This window comes from Heliangelus exortis, chromosome Z, assembly GCF_036169615.1.
Source record: "Heliangelus exortis chromosome Z, bHelExo1.hap1, whole genome shotgun sequence".
NCBI classification, from domain to species: Eukaryota; Metazoa; Chordata; class Aves; order Apodiformes; family Trochilidae; genus Heliangelus; species Heliangelus exortis.
Window position 1 is genome coordinate 34,599,834 of NC_092454.1, and position 22,094 is coordinate 34,621,927.

The following is a 22,094-nucleotide window of genomic DNA, read 5'->3' on the forward strand; positions in this document are numbered from 1 at the left end:
TGCTCAGCAGAGACCTTTGTTTCGATTAACTTCTGCATAACAGAGGAATTGCCAAGGAATTGGGTTACTCAGTCATAAATTTGCACTTGCAGAGATGGAAGCTGTGTTAATAGCATCTGCCAGTGAAAATGAAGCATCTCTACAGTGTCTTAATCAGTTCCTGGAACTGAGGAAGAAACTGAGGTTGTCCTGTGAGTCTGTCGGTGGAGGACTAAGATCATTATTTTAGGTTTTGTTGGAGTGGAGAATGTCCTTTGTTTTGCTCAATTCTTTGCAACAGCCACTCTTTTAATTTGATACAAATTTTTTCCAATAGAAAAGAAAACTTCTGATCTCACTTAAAAAGCAGAAAAGCAGAGTTTTAACAGTTATTGCAAGTTGATCTATGTTAGGGGATTCTGCCATTTATTTGGCATTATGTCCATTCTATGTGTGTTGGGGTTTGTTGTGGGATTTTAGTGGTATTAAGGTCAGAGATTCAAGTGCAGCCTTAGGAAAAACATATCCTTGTCTATGCCTCTTTATCTAAGTCATTCTCCAAATTATTTATAAGAATCTCCAGGAGTCTGTTTTTATGTGTGGAATGGCTAAATTAAAGGACTTTGTTTAAGGCCATTTTAAATAACATTTTTCATAGAGTACACATTACAGAGATCTGAAAGAAAATGTGTCTAAGTTGAGATAACCAGATGTTGTATTTGAATTAATGAACTTTGAAAAAAGTGGCTTGTTTGACTTAGTATTATTTAATTGAAAAAATGTATTGATTACAATCCAGGACATTTTGGTTCTCTTGTTTACACACTTTTGTGACACTTATTTCTGCCTGGGTTGGTCTTTTCTACTTGACAATAGTTGATGATTTCTGGGTGAACTATGATAATTATCAAATATTTCATCTGTAAAGCTTTTTAAATCTGATTTGACTTTTTTGGTCAGTTTTACATGGTTGGTTGCTGACATTTCTCAGTAGAGTTTCAAATAATGTCCTTTTTCTGACAGACATGCTGAAATGCACCATAATATTATTTTTCTGAATGGCTGCGAAGTAATTTATTGGTATAGCAGGGTTTGGGGTTAGTTTTTGTTTTGTTTTGTTTCTTTTTTATAAAGGATCATTTAATTGGAAAGCTGTATGGCAACTGAAATTTCAGGCAATGTTTTATATTAATTATTCTGTGACCCAAATCTATTCTTGTGCTCTGTTGTGGATGAGTGTCAGTTCCTAATTTAATTTATCCATATTCTTTCACAAGTGAGAATACACTTTGGATTTAATATATTCTTTTGTACTATCATATATAATAAATGTGTAAAAGAACACAGGAGACAAGACAGATCATCACTAAAGCTCTGAAGTATTCAGGGCATTGCTAGAGACATGTAGAAAATGTTTATGGATGCTGTTTGTAGTAAGCAAAATAAACAACCATTGCCCATCTTCGTTGCCAGGCTACCTCTTATGAATTAAACTTTGAGGTGCTCTGTGCCACATAGCATATTTTAATCTGTGTGTCAATTAAGGTCTGATTTTCTTCAAATTTCAGGTGTTCAAAAAGCATATTAGTGGATCCAAGGGTGAGGTTTTTAACTAGTCTTTTTTATTTATCTATGGCAGGCTTAAGGATTCCTAGACCATGAATTTAGCTTGGAGGCTTTTGTTCATTTGCTCTTTTTTTGTTTGGTTTGTTTCCATTTTCTATCTTTCAAGCAAGAAAACTAGGACATCAATTAATTTTAGAAAGGGAGCACTGGTGCTGGACTGAAAAACACTGTATATGCCTTTGCCTTCTATCAGATCCCTTAAGAACTCAAAAACTTTGGTGGCTGTTTAGGTGGGTGAAGCAAAATGCTTGTTTAATGGATGGGTTAGAACGTGAACTTGTAGAAGTTAGTAGATCCCCTGATATTTCTTCTATGAAAGGATGGAAGCATGGAAGTATGATTGGTCTGGTTTCCTCACTTCTAGTGTTTTAAAAACTGCATTGTTTTCATACAGTGCTGTCACTAAAGTCTATTTTCATGTTTGACCCTACCTGAGTCACCTAACAACTCTTATTTCCCAGTCCTGTTTAGTTCATTGTAGATTCATCTTAAAGCCGTGTGCAACTAGAATTTCACAGCTGTGTTCAAATTTCTTCTTACTGCCTTTGTATTGAAATGTCACCCTGTCTTAATATTTTGATAGTCTTATTGCACAGCCATGAAAGTCTACAGACACTTCCAAGATTTTAAGCTAGGAAATAATTCATCGAGATATGGCTGTGGAAGTGTAGATATTTTTTAGCCAGTCACAGGGAGAGTAGGGGGTTTCTTTTTATACTTCTCAGTCATTGAGACCGGCTTTGCCTATTGAGGAAAGTTCTCTCTATACTGTCAGTAGCATACCCATACTTGCAACCGGGTATGGTATAAAAAAAATGTTAGTTTATGTGTTCACTATTGTTAACAGCAGTTAGTCAGTTTTTGTATGTCCTGAGGCTTGAAAGAAACAATTGCAGGAGACCTGCTGCAGTTATTTTGCAGGGAAAAGATATCAGTTCTGGGTGCAAAGCATGAGGTTGAGTGAGCATGGACAGAAAACAGACAAATTGGGTTAACATCCCTTGGTATTGGCTATTTAATAGGAAAATATAGTACGTAGTTCAGACAAGGCAGCGAAATGTTCTAGGCAAGGAGCACCGTGTGGAAGACTAAAGAACACACAGTGAGGGGTAAATAAATAGGAGGGTAAATGTTGAGGTAGAAAGGAGTAGGCAAAGTAGAAGACTTGCACAACAGGGAGAAAAGCAGAGTCCCCCACCGCTAAGAATAAGAAATCAGCAATTCCCTTGTGTCTGGAAGTCAATTTGAGAGGAGAGAAGGTCCACATGGCAGAGAAGGGGACAGATGCCAGAGCCCTGGCATGCTGGAAGAGCCATGCAGCCCGCTGTTGGTGCCCTAGCTGGAATGCTTTTTGCTGAGTTAGTGTATTTGTTTGGTGATGGGAGCCGAAGGATGAGCAACTGTAGCCATGTCAGAATTCCTTTTGAGTTGTAAAGATAAGAAAATAGAGAAGTAGTTCATGAATTGTATTCTTTTCTAACATTCTTGAGGCATATCTCGTGTTTTCTGTGGGAAGCTGTAGATCTCACTGGACAGTGGTGGTCCTGACGTCATTGCTTCCTCTGCCTTTTGGAGTATGACCTCAAATGACTCACAGCTGTTTTTGCCACAGCTGCTCCTATGAGAAATACACATGATATCAGTGTCTAAGTTTGTAAAGTATTCCAAGAAATGCGTGACCTGAGTATTCATTTTTGCCTAGCCACGCTGCTTATGGTTTAAATTGCTGGTTAACTTCATAAAGGCAGGTTGAATAAAGCATAGCATAAAAGTTTTCAGGGAGTCATTTGGACAATTTTTTAAATATTATTTTTCGTAAAATATGTTTGAATGTCCTGTGTTGTTTCTACTTTGTCTGAAGAGCTGAGTTCAAGTTGCTTCATTTCAACAAAGGTAGTGCAGTACAAACCTGCTTACCTGATCCACAGCAGAGGCATATGAGTTCAGGACCAGGGTAGATAGAGGGGAAGAAAAGCAGAGATCTGACATTGCAACATAGTGAGTTCAGAAGAACAGCTTTAGCCTGGTGTTAATACTCACATATATATATATATATATATATATATAATGATTTAAAATAAACAAAAAACAAAAACCACATTAGCTGAATCAGAGGAGATGTGATAGTTCATGTAGTTCATTCCAATTATAAGTGGGTATCTGCTATGCCATTATAGCATCTGGCAGAAATATGTTTACTAGTAACATATTAAATGTCATTATGTGCAGCTCTTAGAGTAGACAGAGTTCTCCTGAGGCAGGTGTAGTGATATTTTCTTAATGAATCAATTTGTGCATGTGTAGGGAGTATACTAATCACTAGTCTCATGCATTTTGAATGATCAAATGCTTACCTTAATCTGAATAACAACAAATTTAATGTGCCATTTTCTTTTTCACTTTATTTAGATATTTTTAATATTTATACTTGGCAAGTTCAGAATACTCAGAATAATATGTTAATTCTTTCTTTTTACAGAGGGAAACTAAAGGTCAGTTTCTCATAGATCACATCTGCAACTATTACAGCTTGCTGGAAAAAGACTACTTTGGCATTCGATACGTTGACCCTGAGAAGCAGAGGGTATGTATATGAACTCTGGCTACATTTGCTTTCAAGTAATGCTAAATTGGTTAGCTTAATTTTTTTTTTCAAGAAACAGGCAAGTTCTAATGCAAAGTTATGTATCTCTGAATATTTATACACTGACCAGAACCCATAGGGATTTCTGAAGAGTCATTATTAAATGGTAAACTGATATATTCTAAATTGCATAGTTCTCCTAGGCACTGAAGGTAGAGAAAAACTGTGTAGGCATGACATAGAGGTATCACAGAGTAACTCTAGTCTCTGGTAGTCCACTGAAATTTGAAACTTTTATTTTTCTGTAGGGTATGCTTCTTGGGTGACATAGGCAGGAATTATATTGAGTTTAACAGGTGAAAGCACTCATTCTATTCCACTTTTCAAAGGATACATAGACTTAGATATCTCTAATACCCAAAAGAGGTATGATTTGTCAGGTTCTGGAGGGCTCTTCAGATTTAATATTCCTATGAGCCACTTTCCATTTTCACAAATAAATGTTCAGGCCTATGCTCTAGGCATTTGTGTTGGCAATGATTGGTTATCTCTCTTGTCAGGCTAATAGGAGTGACACTGTTGTGGATGTTTATTTCAGGCCACCAGATCAGGATGGAGAAGCTGATAAGAATAAGAAGAAAAGGTACAAAGAGTTTAGGGTCACCTCACAATCAGATATTGGTTCTCACAGGGGACTTCACTCCCTCTGATATTTGCTGGGAAGGACACATAGCCAGGCAGGCATGCACTGTGCAGGAGGTTCCTCCAGTGTGTTGATGACAACTTTTTGACTCAGGTGGTGGAGGAGCAAATGTGAAAAGGCGTACTACTGGACTGAGTGCTGATAAAAAAGAGAGACTGGTGGAGGACATTAAGGTTTGGGGGCACTCTTGGCAAAAGTGATCATGAGTTCAGGATGCAGGGGTCATCATGAGCTCAGGATCATGGGTAGTAGAAAGTAACAACTGCAACATTGGGCTTCAGGAGGGCTAACTCATGCATCCTCAAGAAATTTCTTGGAGAAATGTTATGGGTTAGAGCCCTGAAAGGTAGAGGGGCTCAGGAGAGCTGTTTGATATTCAAGGTCCAAGCTATGTGTCCCTAAGAGCAAGAAGTCAGGCAAGGGAAACAGGAGACATGCATGGTTGAGCACAGAGGTTTTGAAAAATCTCAAGTGGAGGAAGAAAGTTTACAGCATATGGAAGAATGGAATGACCATATGGGACCATTACAAGAATGCTGCCAGAGTATGAAGGGACGAAAAGACAAAAGTCAAAGCCTCCGAGAAATAAAACCTGGCAAGGAACATCAAGGTAAACAGGAAGGGTTTCTTCAAGTATTTTGGAGCCAAAAGGAAAACTAGAGAAAATATGGACCCTCTATTGAATGAGCAGGTGCCACGGTGACAGAGGATGCAGAGATGGCAAAGTTTCTGTGGACTTTCTTTGCTTCAGTCCTTACTGCTCAGGCCGCCACTCAGGAATCCCAGGCAACAGAAAAAGTCTGGACAAAGGAAGACTTTTTTTTGGTTGAGGAAGATAGAGTTAGAGATCAACTAAGTAATCTGGATATCCGTGGGTCCTGATGGGATACAACCACAAGTGTTTAGGGAGCTGGAAGAAGTCATTGCTGGGCCACTCTCCATCATCTTTGAAAGGTCCTTGAGAACAGGTGAGGTGCCTGAGCACTGGAAGAAAGCCAGTGTCACTGTAGCCTTCAAAAAGGTCAAAAAAGAAGACCCAGAAAAACTACAGGCCAGTCAGCCTCACCTCCAATCCTGGAAAGATGATAGAACAACTGGTTCTGGACATCAACTCAAAGTATACAGAGGAAAAGATTGTTTTCCTCTGAACGTAGTCAACATGGATTCACCAAGGGTAGTCACGTCTGACTAATCCAATATTCTTTTACAATGTCATGACTGGATGGACAGATAAGGAGAGGGGAGTGGATATTGTCTACCTTGATGTCAGCAAGTCTGTTGACATCACCTCCCACAGCATTCTCATAGGCAGGCTTAGGAAATGTGGGTTAAATGAATGGACAATGGAGTGGTTGAGAACTGGCTCAAAGATAGATCCTCTTTAGGCTGTGGCAGGTCAAAAGATGCTGTCCATCAGGAATTTGAGAAGGAGAGCGAGAGGGAATGAATTCCTTTCAAGTGGAATTTTCTGTGGAAAAAGATCTGGGAGTCCTGGTTGAGAACAAGATGACTATGAGCCAGTGATATGCCCTTGTATCCAAGGAAGCCACAGTGACATCCTGAAGTGCATCAAGAAGAGCATGGCAAGCAGATTGAGAGGGGTTGTCCTCCCTCCCCTACTCTGCCCTGGTGGGCCTCATCTGGAGTACTGCATTTGGTTCTGGGCTCCCTTGCTGAAGGACAAGGAATTGCATACAGGAAAGGTCTTCAAGGATGATTAGGGGACCTCTCTTATGGGGAAAGGCTGAGGGACTTGCGTCCTATTAGTCTGGAGAAGGAAAGACTGAGGAGAAATCTTATCAATGTGTATAAATACTTGAAGGATGGCTGTCAGGAGGGTGGGGCCAGTCTTTTTTCAGTAGTGCCCAGTGATGGAACAAGAGGTAGCAGGCACAAACATGAACATAGGAAGATCTATCTAAACATAAGCAGTCTTTGTTTCTGGAGACATTCAAAACCTGCCTGGATACCATCCTGTTCGACCTGCTGTAAGTCAGCCTGCTCTGTCAGGGGGGTTGAACTAGATGATCTCCAGATGTCCCTTGCAGCCCCTAACATTCTGTGATTCTGTGGTCTTGCAAGTTACATTCAGTGGGGGATTTTTTACTGCTACTCTCTGTTTGGTTTCAGATGATTGTTACTGTTTGAGAGTACGAAAGGATCATCAACAAAGGAAGCAGAAGTCCTCAGACAGTAGAATTCATATCTGCTTCTTCACTGTGTGTTCTTGCTGGTCTTGACATTAAGTTGACTTTAAACATCACAGGCACATAATCTCTGGAAATAATCAATGATTTGAAACTGGTGTGTCAGGAGGAGAAAAACATTTTTTCTGGGTATCTTACTTCACCCTTAGTCAAAACTCTCTTATATTCTGAAAGAGCACTGCAAAGCTGAAGCTAGTAATTTCAATTGTATCCCCCTTATAAAATTAGGACAGTTAGCAGAATAATAGCAGTTATTCTGACCTGTGTACTTAATTCTTCACAATCATTTAAATTATGCTGATGAGGTTGGGATTTATAGGAGAAGTTGATGGTGTGCTGAATTAGACTATAGTTAGGTAGGACTTAATTAATACTGACTTTTGTTGGGCCTTTGTCTGACTCTCACTCAAAAATTGCTACAGAAAAGCTATTTTATTTGACAGCATATTACTTGAGTTTTTAGTAAAAAAGTGACTTTTTTTGGCAGAGTACTTTAAAAAGTGATTCTGCAAAATAAAAGAAGTCTTAAAACCCCACTCCCACTGTTGTAGTATACCTAGTCTGTTGTAGTATACCTTATGTGTTTCCTGTGTTTCAAAGACCTGTTAAATATATTGACAAATTTTCTGCAGTATCTTACTCTTGTTAACTATATTGTTCTCCTATATCTTACAGTATAGCTAGTTCTGTGTTGAGTCTGTGGAATAATATAGTTTATACAGATGCTTAACTTTTCACTTGATTAGTGGTAGATGACTGTAATAAATGGTTGTAATATATGTTAATGAATTTGTATTCCTAACCAGTGAAATTCAGAATTAAAATGAGAAAGAAGTGAATATGGGGCTAGACAAAGCAGTTGAGACATGTAATTTTCCACTGTTTCAGTGTGAACAAAACAAGGCCCTAATGAGACTAACTTCTGTCTTGAAGATAATTAGGAATGTAAGTCTTGTTCTTAAAACAAAGCACTGCCAAGGCCAACTAGGCACCAAAAGAATGTGAATATCTGCAAAAGGAGAACATAAAGATGTCACAGCCAACAGATAAGGGGAAAATTATGGCTAGGGTCTGATATCGCCCTGTAACAATATAATGAAGTCATTATAATAAGAATCATTATAATAAGAGTCATTATAATCAAGAAAGGTAAAAAAGTTCAAGCTTGAGGAAGACTTCTTATTTTATCCAAAGACCCCCTGACAACCCCCGGATATCTCCCCGAAAGAGGACTCCGCCTAGACTTAGCCCAGACTCCACCTATCATGAATATTATAATGACATGATGTAATCCCTATGAATACGTATGTAAACTCACCTCCCTTTGAATATTCATAGAATTGTAATCAATAAAAGGTAATCCCAGAGTTTTAGATTTATGCATGTGGGTGGAGCGGAGACTCCCCATGCACCCAGCGCTGTTTTGCTTACTGCAATTTCAATTTTATTAATTAAATTAAACCATTAACAGAATATTGAGTCTCGGTCATTTTTAACAATGACAATCTGAGAAAACACTTGTATTCTTAGCCAGGAAAATCTTAGGTCCCTTTATATCTTATAGTTAAGAACACTAGGGCCATCCTGTGTGGTAGGATGGCTCATATGAACTGGCCCACTCTTCAGTTGGATTTTGTTAAGCAAAATTCCCAAGCTTACATTTTCCATAGACGTGTTTTTAAGTGGTGATATATAATTACTCTTACATTTTTAAGCATATGGCTTAGAAACGTCACTAATTGAGTATAAGGTACTTTTCTTTATAGAGAATTAAATACACTGAATGATGAGTTGGAAGCAACATACATTTTCCTCTTAGATTTATTACAATATTACAAAAAAAAAGAAATGCAATGTAACAAAAAGGAATAACAATTTTATGTCATCTGTCTCTTTTGAATCTCTGATATTGTGTATCAGATGCATGAATATGTCCGAGTGAAATGCAGAAGAATGTGAAACTATAATTACAATTCTTCCCTCAGAAGATTATTGTTCTGGTCTTTTTCTGATCTTAAAGAGACACACAAACCAACAATCTCCTTGTAGTATACTGAGTATGGGGCTTTATGAATAAGTATGGTGGGGCTCAAGCACTGTAGCTAGTTAAAGCTCATCAGTAAATGTCACAGTAGAAAAGTAGATAAAATAATGATATGGAAATGATGTGGTGGGGGATGTCTTTTCTCACGGTTTTGTATTTTATCTGTTGTGAGCTTAGCTGCCTGAAATTCACACTAACAAAAACCCCAGTGGTTACAGGGTAGTTCTTTAGGTAAGTGGTTATAGAGATAAGCTGTAGCAAGTATAAGATCTAATAGGGTCACAGGAGGAATGTCATATAACTGTTGCCACCTTACAGGAAAAGCACTTAGAGCCCTGTATGAGAGATTTCTGAAGGTTGGTGAAATCCTTTCAGGTCACACTGGGGAAAAAGGGAGACATTTCCTACAATATATTCTTATGGGTTGGTTACCTCTATTACAAAACATAAAAACTAGCTCAATGAAGATCTGTGGTTGGAATTTATCAAGAGTTTTATTTCTAAAGTTAAATCTGATAATTTGGGTAAGCACAATTGTTTTGAAGGGAAATGGTAATTCATCCTAAACAAATTCAGCAATGTGTGTGATACTGTACTTGAGTGACAGTAGGTACTGTCGGTAAACAGAGAGATGTGAGACAGTGAGAAGAGTTAATATTGCCTAACCCGGTTTTGTCAATAAAGTACTCATATGATGTAGCTCTGGGAAAAGACAACAGTTGGTGTTCACCTTAGACTTCTGTTTTCAGGAAAGTCTTAATGTCATTGCACCCTACAGAGACTTCTGATCAGAGCTCTTCTGATCTAGATGTCTGTGTTTAAGACAGATTAGTTTCATTAGAAAATGAAAGTAAACAAGAGAGTTTGTTTGCCAATGAGGGCTGCAACATCATAATGGAGGCAGTATGAAACAGCCATAATGGAGGCAATAGGGCAAAATTTTTAATTAGATTTGTAAAGAATTTTAAGAGTTCTCTCTATAATTTTACATAAGGGTTTGTGTTCAATATTGACAGTCGGAGACTGGACACCATATTCTGAAGTTTCTTTCAAAAATATGTAATAAAAGACAAATAAAGAAAGCATAGCTTTTTTTTCCCAGGAGAGTTATTCTTAATTCTGGTGCAGGTAGCATACAACTCATATTACTTTGCCCTTTTTCTTGGAAGTGTCAAATGCCTCTGTTGTTTATATTACACTGCAGTTTATGTCTTTGCACAGAAAGGGCTGTATATGTGGTTCCAAGTGAAACTGCCAAAATTATGCATTTAATTCAGACTTTTAGTTAAGAATTCTGGACTGGCTCTTTGAATAGTTAAGCTATATGGCATAATAGTATATTAGTATATAACATACATACACACACACATTTATTAAAAATTATGTGGAATTAACCTTGCTGGCATTTTGTCTACCAGTGATGCTTGCCTTCCCTTTGTATATTTGTACAAAGTTTGCAAAGTTGCTTCGGAAGTTAATTTGCAGTCTTTTTGTTTTGTAATCTATTCAAGGAGCTCAAGCACACAAAAATGCCAGCTTTAATAAATCCTAAATGTCTTCTTTCCGATTACTCTAACAAAATGTGGCGTTTTGACTTGGAGTGTTGAAACACTTGACTGAGTTTGAGAATCTGGAAAAATGAATGTTTCAGTATTTCAGATGTTTCAAATTAAATGTTTCGATATTTGTGCTTAGAACATTTAGAACTTCTGACTCTGAAAAATTTAGATAATTGTCCTAGGTGGGAACAAAATTTCGAAATGTGGGAAAACTGGTGGGTAGCAGCTATTGTTCTATCCAAGTAAGTTAGAATGCATACTCCTTGCTTCCCCAGCCCCCCTTCTATTTCACTCTACAGAAGTACATGTGTAGATATTTTAAGCATACTTAAACTTTGTAAAATTTTCTACTGTTTTCCATTTTCTATCCTAGACCAAAAAAGAAACTCTGGAAGGCACTCTTACCAGGAGGCAGCACAGTAGCTTTTTTAATGTCTTTGGATATACAGGACAGTAGCAATGCCAGTGTTCTCATATTAAGCTTGCAGTTTAATCATGTAACCTAAGTTGTTTAATTTTCAAGATTAATATAGGGTTGATCTTTAAATAAAATTAATTCTATTAGTTTTTGTAGCAGTGCATATCTACATTCTTTATCTCACTTCTGGGTATTAAAGTCTTTAAATCCAGGCCTTGCCTAACTGGAATGTTCTTGTGACATCTGCAGGGTCTTCTGATTCCTGTTCACTGTGTGCATGTCTGAGCACTTGACTGAGTAGTGCTTGCTGAGGAGGATTTAAATATTTACAGTATTTAACCACTTTCAATTGCCCTTGCATTACTGCTCTTCTTGCAAATGCAGGGATGGGATCAAAAGCCTCTTGTGTTGGAGGAGGGGAAAGACTTTTCACTGAATTCATTGGACTTCTGGTTGGTCAGGCCCCAGGCAATTGTTTTTGGCTTTTTAGGCAGTGGGTTTTTCTTTATGCCAGGCTTATGCAGGAGTCCATATGAAGAGGAGAGAGGAGCACACGCCTTTGCACTATGGAGTGGCTGTTGAAATGTAGAGAAGAAACAGTGTGGTGATTTTAATGACACCTGACCCATTACAAGGGTTATGAGAATTGGTATGGGACATTGTGGAATAGATATGGGATACTATGTCCTTTTTCCTCCCCACTTTATATGGATACCTAACTCAGTCCTTTCTGAGCTTCTCAGCGTGGGACTTCATTTGAAACAGGTTGTTGGCTGCAGTGTGTTTGCTCAAAGCATGTTTCTGCAGTAGAACTGACTGCCTAGGCTGGTGCTTTTACCCTTGAGTGGTGTCCTTGCTCATCCTGAGTTTTTGCTGTGGTAGCTGGTAGCACATCAGCTGCTCAGTATTTGTGGGTAAGCAAGAACACACCTGGTCTCATTAACGACTACTGAGTGTCACATAAGGGCTGATGGGAGGTTAAGGATCTATTTACAAAGTAAAAATTGCACTGGTTTCAAACACGGCTTGCAGTCATGATGAAACCTTAGAAAGCAATTCTCAGCATGTTTTAGAATCCTAGGACAAAAAGTGATATCCATAATAGTTTGCTTATTCACCACTGGCACCAAGACTTGGTAGTTATACTGGGACTGACCTTCAAGATCTTTAAGTCTCTTCCCCTCTGCTTGGTGCTTCTGTGAGGACAGCAGTCTGACCATTCTATGAAACAGCTAATACCCAAACCTCTTTCAGCAGAACAAATCAGAAATTGGCAGTGTTGACTATGAATCTTCTCACAGGATCCTTGTTTAATAGGTTTAGATAATTAGATTTGGATCAAAGTATCTTCCTTTTCACTGGGCAGTGACTGTGTTGCTAATGTGCCACCAAGGAAATCAGAGTCTCAGCCTCTGCAGGGAATAATTTCTCATTATTGTTAAGTACTATTGCGTATGAAGCCAACTGGTTTGAGGTTGTAGGCCATCATCCAGTTAAAACAACCTTCATGAACAACAGTGTGAAATACATGAGGCAAAAATGAAACTGTAAGATTGTGAGCTTTTGTTTTTGTGGGCTTTTTTTGTTTTCCTCCCCCTGGTTTGCACATTTTACTGCAAGGAGAGAAAGTAAAGATTCTTGTCTCTGGTTCCAATTTTACATCTGACTTGTTTTGTTTGTTTTATTTGTACTATGAAGTGTTAGTTTTAGAAGAGGCATTTGGAAATGCCTATGGTCTGTTCTGGCAAGGCAGTGTGGCATACAGCTGTAAAGAATTTTTTTTGCAGTTGAAGATTTAAAGTGCTTTTAAGATCTGTCCTGACAAGCTGGCCTGAAATATTGTAATTTTCTTTCATCTGATTATTTTTTTTCTTGTTCAGAAAAATTGTTAAAAAAATCCTGATACATAGAAAAAGCATTTTGCAAAGCCAGATGCTTTTCAATTGTCATATTCTGCAGAAACCCTTTGATGAATTTATAGGAACCTTAATCTGGTCTTAGCTATAACAGCTAATTAATCTTGGAATAAATATAGCATGAGTACTCTATAGTAGAGATGAGGTACTGTTATTAATTATTAATAGTTAATGCTTTAAGGCTGGAAGATAAGTACTCAAGGGAAAATCTTTCCTAAAACTCAAATTGAAATATGCAAACAAATATAGGGGTGGCTATTTTCAGAAGTACTAGGAATGACTATGTGTTTATCTTTTCCTGACAGTCAGAGAGCATTAAGAAACTAAATTGCCGTGTCTTTGAAAATCTCCACAAATTATAAAGCAGCTGCTCTGTTTGCTGGAAGATTCAGCTGAATTGCCTACACCTTTGCAGTCTTCCACCAACAGAAGGTCAACACAGAAATCTGAGCTCCTAAAAACTGCCAGTCAGTTCCTTGGCCTCCAAGTGAAAGTCTAGACTGCTTAATTGCTCAGTGTCTTTTCAGTCATTTTTTTAACCTGTGAGAGTCAGATCTTAGTAAAATGTGTTTGCTTTTGGACTTGTTAGCTAAATCTGTGTTCCTGGGGCTTTGGTGCACTGCATGAGGAATCTCATACATGTTTCAACTTTTCAGTATTCACTGGTATTTTTACTGTTGACTTTTTTTTAGAATTAGTAGTTGACTTTTTCAAGTAGCAGTAAATGCTCACCTGGTCTGTGCTGATGTTTCAGCTTGGCCTTTCAAAAACTGTGTTGATATTTCAAGGAAATACCTCTTGACTCTCAGTTCCCTGGGAGCAGTACAGCACAGCTCACCGTTCAAATTCCTCTTTTCTGTCTGAATCTTCAGCTAGGAATGCCTAGATGCTGGTGGAGGTGAAGTGGGCATGTGAAGAAGTTAGGGAAAGTAAATTTGCATATCTTTGTGTCTTGACTGATTTCCTATCTGTGAATTCATGCTGGATTATGTATCTCTAAAGTACAGCAGATATTTTCAAATTGCCTTACCTTTTTATGAACAGTCCTCATTCCCCGTTATTCAGAGCAAAATGTATAAATAATGTATATGTGTGATCTAAAAAGGAATGAAATGAGCTAGATATTTTTGGTAAGATGGTGAAACAGTCATTACTTCTCAATTCTGTTTCCTTTTTCTTTCCCCCCAAAAGGGGATACTGTGGAGAGGGAAGAGGTGAATGGGTTGAGTTTTGGTGTGGTGTGGGTTGATTTTTGTTGTTTTTTGTTGAAGTTTGTTGAAGTTTGTTGTTGTTTGTTGAAGTTTGGGTGTTGTTTTATTTGTTTTTTGAGTACCAGTGTTCTACATCAGTCTCTCAGTGATAAGTGACCTTCAAACAGAAATACATAGTATGTATCTCCAGTAGGAGGGAGTTTCTAAGCAGCCATAGCATAAAAGTTGCAAGTGTTTGTAAATGTTCTTTTCAGGATATTTTAGTTGTCAGATGTTCTGTTCTTGAAAACTAGGGTTTTTTTTTACCCTGATTTTGACTCAATTCTTGAGATGTCATGATTTTTGAATTATTGTTTTTTTGTGACCTGTCAACAATTTCTATAAAATATCTTCCCTTGACCTTTCTCTGAAGTAAAAATACTACAAGTCGTGAGTTAAAAATAGTAAGTGACGTAGGATATGGTTTAAAAAATGCTAGGTTTTCCTTTTGTGGTAGACTGTAGGGTTTTTGAGGCAGAATGAAAATAGTTAAAAATGAAATCCCTCAGTGCCAGGCTTTTCAGTGTTGATTATGCTTATTAAAGCAGAATACTATGCCTTCTGACTAGCTGCTTCTGCAGCTCAAATCTCATTTTAGTGTGGAGATTTTTTGCTTACATGAAAAATCAACATCTGAGCTTGTTTTCCTGGGAAATAAAAAAAAAAGTATTCCTGAAACTGCAGTCTAGCCCTAAAAAGTTATACACTGTACCTCTGTTGTGCTTTGACTGTTGATGGCATGGAACAGTAGACTCTTTCTCACTTAGATTTTTACTTTCTGTCAGAGAACAATAGCTTGTGTTCTGAGTCATCTGTGCTGACTGAGAATACAGTACTCACACATGCTTTAGTGATAAGAACTGTAGAAGATACCATTAATGATCAGATGATGTTAGTGTTTCTGAATAGTCTGTCCTACTGTCCAGTATGATCATTCTTCAGGAAAAAAAATGGCAGAAAGTGTAAGACTGAAGTGCAAACTAATCACTAGAAACTGTCTCCTTTAAATTTGTCTTTAAAATATTTGTCTTAAAAATATTTGTCTCATTTTTGTCTCAACTGCATGGTATAAGCAGTGGTAACATTAAGTTGTTCTTATACAGTGCAATTACAGTATCATAATGGTACAGAGGTGTTTTTTCCACTTTATGAGTATCTCAGTGAAACAAAAATCCTAATTCTTATTTTTGGTACTACATACATCTATCAAGATGTTGTTGCCTGCTGTGTTACTTACTAATTGCTGATCTCTGCTTACCTTTCCAGCACTGGCTTGAGCCCAACAAGTCTGTCTTCAAGCAAATGAAATGTAAGTATTGAGAACTCGTGTTATTAAAGTGCTTTTTGAAAGACCCAAAGGTTTTCCTATGCTTCCATGGAGTAATTTAGAATATGTTTAACTAGATTCCTGGTGTAAATAGGCCCTTCGTGTCCTTTCTGGACTCCTAAAAACTCCATGTTACTGTCATTTCACTGTGTCATGGTGCTCTGTCCATCAAGAACTTTCCCTTACTGCTCAAGGCTAGAGCCAGGTGCCATGTGATGTGTATGGGGTGGCAGGTCTGTTGGGATGACCTGTATATTCTGGCTCTTGTTTTCAGTCAGACACAACTAGAGACTGCAAGATGGCAGTAAAATATGAAGAATGGCAATCTTCTTCTGGGTGTTTCTGGTTTACTTTCTCTCTGCTTTCTGACAATGCAGAACATTGGTTTGAGATCATGTTAAAGTCCAGAAAACTCAAGTGCTATGAATTAAGTGGTTAGTCTATGCCACAGGCAAATGGAAAATAACAATCTTTATTGAAAAAAGACTCCTTAAAATGTGAATATGTGATTTTAATTATCCCTTGGGAATGTTATGATTTGGCTCATTCTTTCCACTAAATGGGCCAGTTCTGAAGTCTTCTTCAGGAAATGTAGCTACTTTGATACTCAAATGTTCACATCGAGCAGTAGAAGAGGGTGTTTGGCAGTTCTGAGACTTGATTTAGGTCATTGGGAATTGTGTCTTGTTAAATAAAAAATGTTGTCTGTCTACCTACTTAGTTTATGAAACAAAGAAAGATTTTAGTCACATACCCTTTGTATTCTGTTGTTTTCTGTTTTAAGTGTAACTCCAAGGTGGTTTTTTTGTATGGCAGAGAATGTATTTGTTTTAAAATGTGATGAGGCTTGAGAGATGGTCTAATATATAAAACCAGATAATCTTGGGTGTTGGCTAGACTACATGGAATATATCAAGAAATTCATCCATTAGTGCAGCAGTGGTGTATATTGTAACACGTTCATACGTGTGTCTGTAAGCATGCACATATATGCCTAGCATATTCAGTTGGAACTGTTCATATCTAGTGTTTGGATAGCTAGAGTTTTATCTGGTAAAAAATAATCTCAGGAATCTCAAGTTAAAAATAAATTGTGTTTCACCACAGTGCTAGTGAAGGAAGAAAGGTACTGTAATAATGACAAAATATTTTTCTCTCTTTCTTCCTTCCAGTGTGTTATCACAACAGAGTTTCCTTGAAATATCCACAAACCTGTATTTATATTGCTGCTTTCACCTAAGAAAGTGCAAGGGCTCATGCTTCTTTTCCCACTTTGCATAGAAACATTTTCAGGAAGTCTGCCAACAGATGCACCGAGGGTGTTTCAATTGATTAAAAAAACTCTTATCTGCCTATGAATGTTTCCTAGATGTGATTGATGGGACTCCATAAATTCTGTGCATCTAGTAATGTGATGGTCTCAACAAAGGACTTGTTTGGCTTTTGGGTTAGAATACTATTCAAAACTTTGAAGACTGAAAAATAAATGCATTAAAAAAAGGAAAATAAATGTATCTAGTATATGAGGTTATTTTTCATGGTGAAAAGGTCTAGGCAACAGTGAAAAAGAATGAGATGCTAACAAATGTGGGGTTTTATGATCCTTAGATTTAGGACACAGAAATAGGATTAACAGTGTGACTGGCTTTTCATGAGCAACTGCAGTTTAATATTAGTGTAACTTTATCTTTTGCCACAGATGCAGGACTTCAGGTGCTACAGTAACCTTTCAAGAAAACAAAAGAAGAATACATATATTTTATATGCATGCATAGAATCCATGTAGATGTGAAATAATCTGTTTTTTAAGAGTGGAATTTCATCTTCTCTGATGCAAGAGGTTTTAGTAATGATTCAAAATTATCTCAGTCCACTTGAGTGCTCAGATTTACATATGATTACAGACTTACACATATGCAGCAAAATTTGACAAATGCTGCAGGCTGATCTCACCTACTGTTTGTAAGGAACTTTTCTCCGCAGCACAGTAAGAAGTTTTTCAGTGTATTTATTTATGCAGCTCAGTATGAGACAAATAGAGCAGAAAATGAATGACTGGGAGTAGTGCTCTAATACAAATTTCAGTAGGTGCTGGATTACGTGGGCTTCAGTGGTACATGAATCGTTCAAGCATTACCCCTCTCTATAGTCAGGTTGTACAGAAGTCACAATTTGGCAGCCAAATGTTTCTGTCAGTGGGACAGAATGTTGCATGTTTGAAGCTCCGAAGACTGCACAGGTTCTTGTGTGCTGTGCTACCATTTTAATTTCTTTAGCTTTGGCAAAAATTGCTTTATGTTCATGTTTAATAATACAGTGATATGCTAGAAGTAGTCTTACAAAATATATTTTGTCTTGCTTATGTGAAGCCATGTTTACATGTGTCCTGGAGCAACACAGAAAGAATAAAGGCATAGTACTTTTTTTGGTCTCAGAGTGGACCTTTGCATTTTCCATCATCACTGAAATGTTCATGCCATAACATTTTGTGTAAAGTCTAAATCTGTGCCTCAGCTGTTTTTACTACTAATTTTCCTGAGAGAAATTTTAGTCTCTGAGAAATGCCTGAACCACTGCCAGCCCTGTGTGGACTAGTTGAAGCCAGTTGGTGGCAAGTGATCTATAGCTGTGAGTGCTGTGTTTCCAGTACTGTGCTGAAAAAATCTCTGGAAGGTTGACTAAGAGAGCTGCGTCTTTGTGGTTCTAGATAAAGACTTTTTAAAAGAAGTTTTTAATTCTTTTGAATGTCTTTCTGTACACTATTATTCTTTCCTTCATGCGCACAGCAAAGTTGCTCTCCATTTGGCCTTTCTACATTTTAAAACTTATTTTCTATACAGGAATATCTTGATACAAAACTTTCTGGTCTTATCAGCACTAACATTTAAGTACAGAGTTTTCTCATGAACATTTCCTCTCTCTTTTTAAGGGTCATTCTATACAATATGTATGCAGCTATCCTGTAAACTGCTCAGTGGGAAATATCCAGCTATATGGGTTTTGCTCTCAATGGCAGTGGAACAGAATAGTTTTTGTAGCTCTGATGTGCAGGAGTTCAAGATTTACATGTTTTTCTTGCTGCCTGGCACCTCAGGTGGTCTGAGAGAATTACGGAAAAAAGGCTCCTATGTCAGGCCATTGGAATTTGTTAATGTAATTTCCTTAATCTCTGATACTTTTATAAAATTTGAAAGGAGATGGCATGAACCAGGGGAAACAAGGATCCAGATGCATAAATGGGTTATCCAAAACCTAAAGATTCTTAAATCTCAACAAACTTTTCATCAGTTTTCTTGTCTCAGCACAAATCTGAAATAGTTTAATCAAGCAGATCATAAATACATGGGCAGTGAAAAAAAAAGTTTTCCTTTATTCTTCAGGCATTAATCTGGATGCTTTATACTCTTTACCTGTGATCCTTGTGAAGTTTTAATAATGCACTCTAAAGTGTGTTAGTGTTAAAGATGATGGAAATCCACCTTGGCCTGGGTTGTCCCATAACCAATTGAGTGCAATGAGTAAGACTCCACAATTTGAGATTTATGATCTATCTCTTATGCATAAAATAAAAACACTGAGTAGTCTTCTGTCTTCTGTCTTTCTTAAACAAGTAGCATGGACAAACAGCTGATTTATTTGGTATATAGAAACAACAGCAGATGTCTTAGGGTTCCCTTATGCAGCATCATAGGGAGACTGTTTAGGAACAATGTTTTACTTGTAACATCAAGGAATAATCCAGAAGTTTTCTGCAATGTTACATTCTCAGGGCTATGAAAATAATTTAAAAAATTGCTTTTGGCTTTCAGTATCTATCTGTACTCCATGTTTAACCAAAAAACCAACACTACTAGTACAGTTCATTACAGAAGTTAGTATTTGTGCTGTATGAAAAGCAAGTTGTTAAAAACAAACAGGGAACCTTTCCAAAAGTGGCAGCTGAGAATCCTCTGTCCACACGTATAAGACTTCAGTGAAGTTTTTCACCGGGTTTTAGAAGTTTTTCTCCTAGATTTTTTTCTGGTTTCAGATTGTTTCATATGAAGGCAATGGTAATATGAACGTACAATTTTTCTTAGGCTTATCAGTCCCTATAATCTCTTCATCTAAACAGAACACAAACGATGTGCTGAAAAATATATGCACATGAGGCTCAGTTCCTTACACACTGGTGTCTGTGCTGAGAGGTGCAGCTCTCATATCCCTCTTTGTTCTGAACAGCCTGTTACAGGTTTGGTTTTTAGCTAGGAGATCCTTACTGTTTCGTGCACATAAGATAGTTTGTCCTAGTTAAGTACAGCCGAACCGAACCTCAAAAATATACAATCAGTTGCCCATAAACTTTTCACCATGTCTATGTAGTTCCTTCATGAAGGAACTGGTTGCAGCATTGGATATAATTCAAATGGCTTATTTTTGATGTTTTGCTTTCATCTCTTGCTGTTAGCACATAAGCTGGCAAAACCAATAGCCCTGTTGCAATGGGGTTTGCAGTCAGCACTATTCTCCACACTGGAGTCCTTTGGAATTACTGTAATTGCCGCTCTTTTTTGGTGAGGTGGTGAGAGAGCAAAGGCTTTGGTAGTAGAAAATTCTAACAGTCTTGGGCACTTCACTCTACCAGCTGCTCCTTATCTGACAGATAAAGGACCACTCTAAAGGAAAAGGTTGATACCTGTTCTGTTACCAATTATATTCACACTAGTTTTGTGTTGAAGAAATGTTATTCCACAGATTGGATACTTGTTTTGGCAAGGTTTGTTGTTTATGTTTCCACTTAGGTGTGTGAATAAGTGATAGAGAGTAATTTGCTCTCAAGGAATTAAGAAATTGTCTGGCCTGACAATTTTTCCTCTTGGGCTGATACAGCTGACAGCCCATCTGCCTTTCCACTTCAAGAGTATAATGAATGGGAGTATATGAGGTTCTTATGTGTTTCTCCTGTGCTGTAAAATCTGTCAGACAAAGGTCTTACTAAATGTTTATTTATCATTGGATGTATTTTTGCAGGAAACTTAATCTTATGATCCATTTTAAAATTAAGATGGAAAGCTGATAGCTCTTGGTGTTCCCTCCTTTCCCTTTGTTTGTGACTGGTTTTCTAACTGGAAAAGAAGAACAGAAAATGAAGATTCTGTTTCCTTCTTTAACTGCAGGATGCCTTCTTATTTCCAGAGATGAACTGCATGGAAGGAATCCTGTTCTTTGTGATGTTTCGAATTGCAGATCAAGATTAAATGAGTAAAGTAAATGAGTCATAACAAGTAAAACGAAATGGGAAATTTGCAGTTATTGTTGAGGCTGACCACACTTTTTAAAAAGAAGTGCAACCTGAGGTCTTGGAAGTGAAATAAGCAGTTGAACCCTTCAAATGATAATAAAAGATGTAATAAATGTTTATTTTCTGTTGCTTTTGTACATCACATGGAGCTCTGTCATAACTTGAGATACATTTCTGGGATACTGCAGCCTTCAGGTAAATATTGCAGTAAAAGTAGCTCCAAGAATATAACGAATTCAAGAGTATTGTATCTTTTTACGTGAGAGAACAACTAAAATTTATCAGACTCTGCCCTGAAATGGATGGGTTGATAGTTTGTGGTAAGAATTAAGAGGCAGTCTAATACTGGAGACACTGTTGTGGCTGTCTACAGGCAACCTGATCAGGATGAGGCTGATGAGGCCTTCTAGAGGTAGCTGAGAGTTGCTTGGGTGAAAGCCCTGGAGGGAGAGGAGCCCAAGAAAGGTGGTCAATATTCAAGGATCACCTCCTCCAAGCCCAGGAGCAATGCATCCCAACAAAGAGGAAGGCAGGCAAGAATGCCAGAAGGACTCCTTGGATGAACAAGGAGCTCCTCTACACACTTAAATTATAAAAAGAAAGTCTACAGAGAATGGAAGTAAGGACAGGTAGCCTGAGAGGAGTACAAAGAAACTGTCCAAGCAGCCAGGGGTCAGGTTAGCAAAGCTAAAGCACAGATAGAATTAAATCTGGCTAGGGACATCAAGGGTAACAAGAAACATTTCTACAGGTATGTCACTGATGAAAGAAAGACTAGGGAAAATGTGGGGCCTCTGCAGAATGGAACAGGAGACCTGTTTGCACAAGATATGGAGAAGATTGAGGTATGCAATAACTTTGTTGTTTCAGTATTCAACAGAAAGGCCTCTGGCCACACAGTTTGCAAAAGACAAAGGCAAGGACTTGGAGAAGGAAGATCCCCCATTGTAGAAGAGCAGGTTTGAGACTACCTAAAGAAGTGCACAAGTCCATGGAACCTGACGAGATCCATCCACATCTCCTGAGGGAACTGGCAGATGAAGTTGCAAAGGCCCTTCCCATCACATTTTAAGATTTGTGGCAGTCTGGTGAAGTTCCCACTGACTGAAAAAGGGGAAACATAACCTCCATTTTCAAAAAGGGAAAAAAAGACCTCAGGGAACTACAGGCCAGTCAGCCTGACCTTTGTGCCCAGCAAGA

At 37.8% G+C, this 22,094-nt stretch overlaps 1 protein-coding gene across 1 annotated transcript in view; it reads left to right on the forward strand.

Annotated features, from left to right (window-relative positions):
- FRMD3 (FERM domain containing 3) overlaps window positions 1–22,094 on the forward strand; it is a 121,368-nt gene that overhangs the window by 50,195 nt on the left and 49,079 nt on the right. Inside the window, exons 2-3 of the mRNA XM_071730320.1 lie at window positions 4,085–4,189; window positions 15,553–15,595. Coding sequence (XP_071586421.1) covers window positions 4,085–4,189; window positions 15,553–15,595 — 148 coding nt within the window. The remainder of the gene's footprint in view (window positions 1–4,084; window positions 4,190–15,552; window positions 15,596–22,094) is intronic.